Source organism: Epinephelus moara, chromosome 4, assembly GCF_006386435.1.
Source record: "Epinephelus moara isolate mb chromosome 4, YSFRI_EMoa_1.0, whole genome shotgun sequence".
Classification (NCBI taxonomy): Eukaryota; Metazoa; Chordata; class Actinopteri; order Perciformes; family Serranidae; genus Epinephelus; species Epinephelus moara.
The window spans coordinates 13,704,757-13,714,487 of record NC_065509.1 but is presented as its reverse complement, the minus strand read 5'-3'; the positions used below and the strand labels follow the sequence as shown (position 1 = coordinate 13,714,487).

At 40.6% G+C, this 9,731-nt stretch overlaps 1 protein-coding gene across 1 annotated transcript; it reads right to left on the bottom strand.

The window, feature by feature from the left end:
- Positions 1-6,520: 6,520 nt before the first annotated feature.
- Positions 6,521-8,317, bottom strand: si:dkey-237j10.2 (uncharacterized protein LOC568721 homolog). The gene is made up of 2 exons (XM_050042230.1): positions 8,063-8,317; positions 6,521-7,863 (listed from the first exon to the last, which is right to left on the bottom strand). The coding sequence occupies exons 1-2, from the start codon at positions 8,217-8,219 to the stop codon at positions 7,169-7,171; spliced, it is 852 nt and encodes a 283-aa protein (XP_049898187.1). The 5' UTR covers positions 8,220-8,317; the 3' UTR covers positions 6,521-7,168.
- Positions 8,318-9,731: the final 1,414 nt, after the last annotated feature.

The following is a 9,731-nucleotide window of genomic DNA, read 5'->3' as shown; positions in this document are numbered from 1 at the left end:
TACAAGCCAGTTTAGTCAAGGTCAGACATTTTAGGGACTGGTAGGGAAGGAGTGAAATGTCCATGCAGGTGCTGGTCTAAGTAGAGAAAATAATTAATTTGGGTGGGTGGCAGGTTGATTTGGATACATCGGCATAATGAAAATCAGTTCATATTTCAAATACAACCATCTTCTTGCCATGTGACATTATACCTTATTATTCAACCAAACTTCTGCCTGTTGTGCTGCTCTCTCTCAGCTCTGGTCATTGGTCACGTCATGATGGAAGCTACACAACAGAAGAGGAGACCAGAGGAGAAGATTTGTAGAACAGCAAATCATAGGTAAATTGTTTACAGCAGGGGAGTGAAAATTAAGTGGAAAAAATATTCGTCTTCCTCTCTCCTGTATGTTCTGGCAATTTTCCTTCAGTTGTGCTCATGCAGCAGGTCATTGAGCCAATTCAGAAAGCATCTCCAAATGCTCTTATCTGTTTTTTGGCTCCGTGGATTCTTCCATCACCTCCGCAGCAAGAACTCCAATGTCATCAAATTCATCCACCTCTTCAGTCTGGACATTTGCTGGCCATGTTTCAGGCCGTCTTTGCAGTTCCTGCAGGTCTTCTTCTGCTCGCTCTGGTTCTTCCACCAACGGCAGCAGTGTGCATGTCTTTCTGTGCATCACTCCAGATTTCTTTTTCATTTTATCTCTTTTTTTTTGGCCTTCCTTAAATTCACTTTAGGAAATGAATCACCACATTGGAGAGCCCAGTGGTTCTGATCATCTTCTCACTGGGTTTTGGGGGGCAGAAGAAATTTTAGCCAGGCTACTGGTCTCGACCACTAAATGTCTTGCTACAGCAAGAACAGTCTGCCACAGGCACCTTCTGGTTCTAGAAGATGTCATGGTGGAACAGATTCATTTTTTCGGTGGACTTGGTCAGAAGAATCTCGTGGATTGTCTTCCTGGCTGAGCAGCGCTTCTCTTCCTCCTAGATTGTCATGAGCGGCAAGAGGTTTCTGTCATTGTAAGACTGCTGAATACCAAACTGTGGCATTATTTTAATACAGCCACAATAAACTACAACATATAAATCAAGTTATAGCCTACTTGTCTATTGATTAATTTGCTTGGAAGGATCTCCCAGCCCCTTCTCACTTTAAACTTGTGCAAGTTGTCAGTGATCTCAGCAACAGAGGCTCCTTTTGTGGCGGGATGTAACTCATTGGCTTGTGGCGGTTTTTGAGGTAGGAGGCAACCATCAAACTCATCAAATACCACTGTTTTGTACCTGTACTTCAGTGTGAGACATTGACACACATCAGCACCTTTCCCTGCGGTATGAAATGCACTGACTGGTGGCAGTTTGTAACGCCACAGGCAACTACCGTGGTAGCAAATTTCCTGTCGCAATGGAGAGATACATATATAATACACAGGAGGGGCAGCTTCCCTGTACCAATATGGCAGCCACTATCAGCCAGTATCAGACTTCCACTGTATAAGTAACATAAACAAAGAAAGCTTCTTTGTCCCGGTCACTAACACACACAAAGATTGAGGTTAATAGGCTACTAAACATATGGTGCATGTGCAAGCTTGTGTGACTCTTTCCCTTTTCCAGAACTTCAAACAGATGGCATGTGAAAATATTCATTTTTCTTTGGTTTTAAAATCTGTTGTTGCTTTTGGAAAGTTGCTGCACGTTTTCTAGTCCAAGAGAACAGATTGAACCCGAGTTTGTTTTTTCTTTTCCAAAATCTGGTTTGCACTGAATCATGAATGCAACAATAACCTGCTTAAAATTAACCAGTTTTCCGGAGCACAGTGACCTTAGATGACCATGGGAAATTGGAAACAGCTTTTAGGATGCCAAATTGTAAATCCCAGGTTTATTCTGTCTTTTTAGTCAGCTATCCATGAAAGAGCATCTGGACTATTTTATAAACCATATGTGAAGTATGTGTTATTAAAAAGTGGTATTCTCTCTTGTGACAAAAATACGGTGGGGACGAGGTGAGACTTTTTCTAATCCAGTCTTTTCTAATAGAGCTTTAGAGTAGACATTTTGAAATAGCAGGAAAAGTACAGGTGTAATTAATAACATTAATAATGACTGCTTGAAGTTCTTACTGGAACTGTTTACTGTGTAAAACAGACTATAGTGAATTATAATGTGTTGATAATAGATCTACACCACACTTCTAAACACAGGAATATGAAGCTGTACAGCCTTTAACTGATAGCTTTGACTGAGGTGGAAGTGCTTCCTGCTTTCCTTCAGCCCTGTTGGAGGTCTGGATATTTATAGTTAACACTGAATGTGTCTGACGCCTTCTGCAAAGCTGACATAAAGTTAGTCTGGCTCTCTGTGGCTCCTCAGTTAGGCCCATCATTTTAGCCAGGTGCAAGTGGCAGAACAGCAGTTTCTATTTTTCATGGCCAACATTACACAATATTGGCTGGTTAAACATTGTAACAATCAATATCTCCTCAACCCAAACTCATAGCTTTAGTTTGATTCTAATGTACTGTCCTTCTTGTTCCTCTGTTTAAGTTCTGAAACTGTTTAGTATTGATTAATAGACCCCTGTGTGTCATTGTTTTAGCTATAGGAAGTCTTCAAGGTGTTGAAGGGATTAAGGCAGATTGAATCAGATTGCATTGGTAATCAGCCTGTCCTGGGCTTTATGAGTTCAAGTCACCTTTGTTGCCACTCAGACCTGTTGATTAGCCAAGCCCACAACCCACTGTTTTAGCCTAGCCCAGGGGTCAGCAACCTTTACGATCAAAAAAGCCATTTTTTGGCAAAAAAAGCTCTCAAATAATCTGCCTGGAGCCGCAAAAACATATTTCAGTCTTAGAATGAAGGTAACAGTCAGTCTACTTCACCCATGAACATTACTAATAGCTCTAAATGAGCCTTTATTAATATGTTACCACAATGTGGCTACTCCGCAGTGGGCTATTTATGATTGCTTGGGACTTTACTTTGCAGGGTTGGCAGTAAAAGCAAACAATATGTCCACACACTGTTCAATTCTTGATTGTCTTCCAACACCTTTTAAACCTGGAATCCATAGCTAGCTTAGCTAGGGAGATCCAAGACAAACCATTGCTGTTGAGGTTTCTTAAATTCTGTGAATAGGTTATACATTTTTACAATGGAGAATGTAAGAATCATTCAAACCATATATAATTTTTTCTCCAAAGCCATGGGGAGCCACTAGAGAGGGGCGAGTCGTGTGCGGCCACAGGTTGGCTACCCCTGACTTAACCTTAATTTAATGCAATAAAAACCTCATTCTGAATGTTCATCCTCAGATGGACCCTTGCTGTGACCTTCTGTCTCCACTGCACAGTGAATAAAACTAATGTGAACCAGCCACAGAACTGGACCTGAAAGAATTTTTCTGGTCAAAGTTCACCTAAGTTAAACTCAACGTGATGCAAAGATGCAACTTTGCTTTCCCAGCAGAAGTGAATGTTTTTACCCCTCTGCTCACATTGAATGGAAGGGAACAGGGATCGAACATACACCAGTGTTAATTTCTCCAATGTGTGACCGTACCCTTACACTGGCAATGGCTCTGTTCCATTCAAATTCCCAGTAAGTCATGACAGCGTAGAGTGTGAGCCAAAATACGCAGTACCAGGACCCTAAATAGAATCCAGCCATCATTAAGTTTTTTGCTTTACCTCCTGTGTTACCCACAAGTCAAAATGTCCTCAGAGACAAAGTGGCCTCTGCACATCTCCCTCACCCTCCTTTTAAGGCCAAGATACACCAAACTGACTTCAAAGAACTAGTGGTTACGAGGGCCGACTATCATGTAGCTTCATGTTGCCTACGTCTTGGCCAAAATATTGTACTTGAACACAATGTACAGACAACAGCCAACAGCCAACTAGCACATATGCTCTGCGTCTATGTGAGAGGAAATAACTCTGTAGCAGCAGACAGCAGCAGTCTATATTCTTAATACAAAAAGGGAACAGGACATTAATAGCACAACCCGATTTTGAAACAACAAAAGAAGTTTACCACGCACAAGCGAAACATAGGACAAACAGTAGGAACCGTTTCTGCTTAAGAGCTCAGTGGCTAAACAAAGTTATCTTACCAACATAACAAGTTTGTTTTGATCTGGTTTGGTCTTCTTCTGCACTGAGCTGGTGTGCCAAACTGATTCAAAATGCTAAATTGGCCAGATATTGAATTACAGCCGAACGTTGGCTTCGTGTGTGAGGGTCCTTCGTTATGAGTGTGTGGACTTTGATGACCCCAGTTCCCTACATAGCGTTACCCAGCTTCAGCCTGGACAGAGGTCTAATCAGCCCACTGAAAGCACCCATGTGAACACACAGCACAGGCACATAAGAATGATGCCCTTCGAAACACAACAGTAGGCCGACTTACAACAGTGACTAACAGACTGAAGCTTTGTACCTGCACACACAGTCCTGAGAGGAGGATAACTCAGGTGATATAAGTGAAAACACCTGTGGGGGTTTGCTTCTGTAGACCCTTTAACACAAATACAGGTATAATGCTATCTAAGCGGGGTGGTGCTTCTGTTACTGTACATTTGGTATTTTCATGTTGCTCCAGCTGCATTGTAAAGTACAACAAAAGTTTGTTTTATTATCGTGTTACTGAAGCATCTTTAAAAGAAGTCCTCACTCTACTACTTAACTAACTACTTAATGACTTGGATTTATACATCTCTCAGGGTTAAAATCTCATTTTCCTTCTCTTTTTGTTGGCATTTAATTTTTAGATTTGCTGTTGCAAATAACCTTGAAATTTAAAGATGAATGCCCAAATCTCCAGATAGAGGCTGTTTGTAACATTGCCTGATTAGACACTGTTGACTCAAATCTGTTAATTAGAGAAAACGCTTAACGAATCTCTGTTTTCTTTTTAAACAGATCAGTGAGTCATCTTATGTTTGCAGCAAGCCCAGTGTGTCAGTGCATGTTGATGGATCACCATTACCCTCACTGTGGGTACAGAGGAAGCCCCGCTGCGAGGATTTGTGCTTCACAGGTTACAAATCAACCTTAAGCAGCCAAATGCACCATAAATCTTCAGGCTATTGCTTTGTCAGTTCATGCTGGAGCTCGCTGTGAGGTGCAGGTGCCTCTAGGATGACTGAAGACTCCACACTCAGCCAAAGAGTCAGCATGGTGGTGGATGCTTGGAGCCTGCCAAGTTGTGATGAACAGCTCACTGAAGCACAGCATCATCACACGGCCTTGGATGTTTAAGCAGGAGGTTATAGGGTAAGAACTGTCAATTGTTATTCATTCATAACCTGTATCATTTGCAGTAGTTAGTATAGTATAAGTGCGGTATTACAGTGATGTGGACACACCGCACCTGAGTACAGGTCTCGAGGCCTTCACACGTCTTATATGGACACACCAAGTCATGTGAGATAAGATAAACTCTTACTGATCCTGACTAGGGATATTTGGTAAAGTTATGGTTCTGTAAGTGCTATTCTGATTAGACTTGACGGTAAACGTAGCATCTATGTACGCACATGGCTAACTGTCATCCTAAATAGAAAATCCCAACTTCAAGATTAATTTATGTCATCAAGGTTTTTGGTGATGGTCCATTGAAGTTCAAATTTGACTGTTCTGGTAGGCTTATTTTTTGGTTGTTGTTGTCAAAAAGGTCGCACTTAATCTATATATCTAATTTAACAGCCTGATCTGTTTACCTCCAGGTTTATCTATGATGGGCCACAGAAAGGCTTCTGTTATTATGTATACAGAATCCTGAGTAATAAAAAACTATGTTATAATGTTGCAAACTAGGGCTGGCACGATATTCGATTTTCACTACACGATTACTGTGGCCCAGAGAGTTAACGATAAGGATATTATCACAATATTTATAGAACATTTTAAAGTAATAATAATGCTATTAGTCAGATTTATCTTAAACTTTGATTATTCACTATTTATCTCTTTTTTGGCAAATAAATTACGCTCAAAATACGAGTAAGGTGGAGAAAGAGTCTGTTATCATAACTGTACAAAATCTTAAAAAAGAGCAATTACACTTAATGGATAGTGAATCGACAACTAGATTGTTTTAGTGGAGGGGAAATAATTCAAAAGGTGCTGGATTATTTACACGATATTGTCAGTATTTCATTTTCAAACATCACCGTTATCCAGTATACCATTATACCAGTATATCGCGACTCCTCCATTGCAAACCATATGTGAAAGTACAATTTGTAGTAGAATGTTTCCTAAAATTCTACACACCAACCCCAATATAGCATAACACCTTAAAAGGCAACAAAAATAACAAATAAAACCATAAAAAATACTCTGTAGCTACACTGTGACTGTTTCAACAAGAGCCTAATTTTGTCATGTTGTTGTGTCACACTGATCGTGTTTGTCTTAACTGATTTTGGGACATAAAATAAAAAACAAGTATCCACTTCAAGTCCTGTGGGAAATAATTTCAATGTAAGTGCCCGTCTCGTATTAAAATAATTATACAGTCAACCACATTACTTAACCATTTATTATATTTCATGTATATTCAGCCATTATTGAGAGACTGACATGTCAGTTTAAAACAAGAGATGGATGCACAATATTGAATTTGAACAAAGACAGATTATAAAAACAAAATCAACACTGCAGAATTAAATCCAAATGCACTTAAAAACATTAAAAAAGACAGCTAAATTAGTTTATTGGAATCTTATTTTACCTTCAATGGACCAGATAGATATATTACCATTACATGTCTATTTACAGGTCAGCTTCAATGTGCAGTATACATCTAAATCTATAAACTCACACTGGATTAGTTTGCTTCAAATAATAAATACTTTAAGCACAACCACTTTTAATATCAATAAAATAAATGTAAATGTGTGTCAGGTGAAGTCAGGGTGGTGTAGTACTTAAATCTAACAGCAGATGGCACATGAGAGCAATTAAAGATGGGGCATCAGTTCATCAAGCAAGTAAACAAAGACATTGTGTAAATATAAGTAAACAAACATAAAAGCATGCATTTATATCCTGAATTGTACTCATTTTCACACATCAGTTGCATGTTTGTGAGTGTGAACCTGAAGGTAAAGAAGTACAGAAGCAAAAAGCCTTGCTGAGCATCACATTTAACACTTTCACAGGGTGTATGCATTCATTGCATATGAGCATTGTCAGCCTCTGAAATCCTCAGCACAGGGGAGCTGAAGTTAGACGAGCAATGAGGTAAGTTCTGGGTGCTCAGATAACTAATCTTCTTGTTGCTGTCCCCTCCTGATCCCTGTTCCAGACTGGCCTCCAGTGAGTCAGGCCCCTGCAGCTGGCTGCTGGGCTGCGGCGGAGGCACCAGGCCATGTAGGAGGCTGTTCCCCAGGTGGGAGTTACATCGAGCCAAGTTGTCAGTCAGATGCTGCATGTACACCTCCTCCAGCTGTTTCTCCAGCAGCCCGTTCAGCACCGAGTTAGACATGGGCTCCAACCTTGATCCGGGCAGATCCAAGCTGATGTTCACACTGGCTCCCATAACCAGATAACCCTGGTCTGGTATCGATGAGACACGCCCACCTTGTGGGCTCTCCTGGGCTGCCCATTCTGGTTGACGGGAGGCTTCAGGGGCAGGCGTGTACAAATTGTGCAAGGGGATGGCGGGTCTCTGTGGGTTCTGTGAGATGCGGCCTGAGTCAGCCACCTGCAGGTCTGGATACTGTTCCAGCAGGCTACAATCGTCTAAGCACGCTGTAAAGTCAGGGTCCAGGTTGAGAGGGGGTGGGCACCCAGGGATTAAGAGGCCTGCAGGACCTTGAGGTGCCATTTTCACTGGTCTAGGATCGAGTTCTTCCCGGTTTGGACCTGATTACAGAAAATATTATTTGGGTGTCTTCAATGAAATTTAGTTTGGTTTGACTATTTCATCAGCAAGATTTAATCTGACAAAGGAAGAACATTATAGAAAAAGGGAAGCACTGTGTAAAGTTAACATTAGAGCATGAAGCCAGTACAGAAAGTTATCACAACATCAGACAGTTTATGCTCTTATGAGGGCGTTTACCTGCTTCAGCTGAATCTGTTTGTAGGTCTGTAGAGTTTGTCTCGAAGAGGATACTGTTGAACTGTTCCGGATGATGTGTCTGCGAACTCTTCTGCTTGGAAGCAAACTTTCTCTCCTCCCTGTAACGCAGCACTCTGAGAAAACCTTCGGCCAACATGGCACAGAACGACTTTTTGCTTCCTTTCTGTCTGTTTTTGCTTCTTATGATAGTCAGTCTCAAGGGCAAATGGCACGGTCTTATTGCGTATGTAATTGTAAAGTTCTACTTGCTTGTTTCACTTCTGCATCTGAGAACTGGCCCCTCCGCCCTCACCACACACTTCCTTTATTAATCTGTAACTGAAAATCACAGTGGGGACAACAGAAACAGTAGGCCTACATTTAGACATAAGCCGAGGGGCAGAAAAAAATACCAAAACAACATCTAACAAGAATTACCACCTTGCTGTTGTATGCCTCCACCAAACAGTCAAGTTTGTAGACAATGCTTCCAATATGGATGTTACTGCACTGAAGCTCCAAATTTTCAAACATGGATGCTTCACACACATCTCCAACACAGAAGATCTATACAATCAGCACAGTTTCAAGATGGACACCAAAGATTAGTGTCACCAATTCAGTATCTGACCAAATGTCTCCCCTTCTGTTCCTGACATACCGTGTTGAGTAATGGCTCTCATTGATCTTTTACCTTTGACCAAATTCTAAGCAGTGGATGTTTGAGAAAATTTTGAAGAAATTCCCTCAAGGTGGTATCACGTCCATGAGAATGGGACACACAATGGGACCGTTGGACAACATGAAACCATAATGCGTCCAGCCATGGCTGTCGTCAGCGTGGAGGCTTGAATCTGCTCAAGTAAAAGTACATAAGTATTATCAGAGGTATTTAACATGTCGTAAATAGCCTAATGGCCCCTGTGACAGATATGTTAAATGTATATTACATTATTGATGCTTCAGTGTGTAGCATTTTACAGTTGTAAGCTGGCTAGATAGTTTTGTGTTTTTCAACCGAGGGATTGGCCCCTTCTGAAGGGTCAAAAGATAAATCGGAGGGGTCGTGATATTATTAATAAGGCAGAAATAGAAGAAAAAGAAGCATAGCTATACAGAAAAATCAGACCTTTGCTTGTTTAGGTGAGATATTGAAGAGGTGATCACTTTTTGGGGGAACAGCTCACAGACATCCCCACACACTGCTGTTTGTAAAGGGTTAAATGTCAAAAACATTGGGAACCATTGCTTTATTCTCCATTGTACTTGCACAAAACCTCAGTGGAAAAGGTTCTAGACACACACAAAAAAAGAACGAAATTGCAATACAAGCTGTACAAACACATTGGATTCTTAATACTTTAATTAGCAAGATTTTGATCAACTACAGGTCTTTCACTTTCAGAGTTGCATGGGAATAATCATCTCCACTATATTCAAAAATCTAGCTCAAAGTAGACTTACCACTGTCTGCCATAGTGTCAATATTAATGAGAGTATTGCTAACATGAAAAAATATAGAAAAAGTTTGAGTGTGCACAACTACAGACGCCATGGAGGTGCTCATGTTGCAGTTTTATTCTTTAATATCTTCTAAGTTTGTCAATTTGTTTTATGTCAAATCTTATTCTGAAAAGTACCTACTTACCACAGCTGCCATAAAAATGTG

Excerpts from the sequence above, each read along its gene's own strand:
- si:dkey-237j10.2 (XM_050042230.1), bottom strand. The coding sequence starts at position 8,219 with ATGTTGGCCGAAGGTTTTCTCAGAGTGCTGCGTTACAGGGAGGAGAGA. Across the intron at positions 7,864-8,062 it reads AACAGATTCAGCTGAAGCAG|GTCCAAACCGGGAAGAACTC; the intron begins GTAAACGCCCTC and ends TTCTGTAATCAG.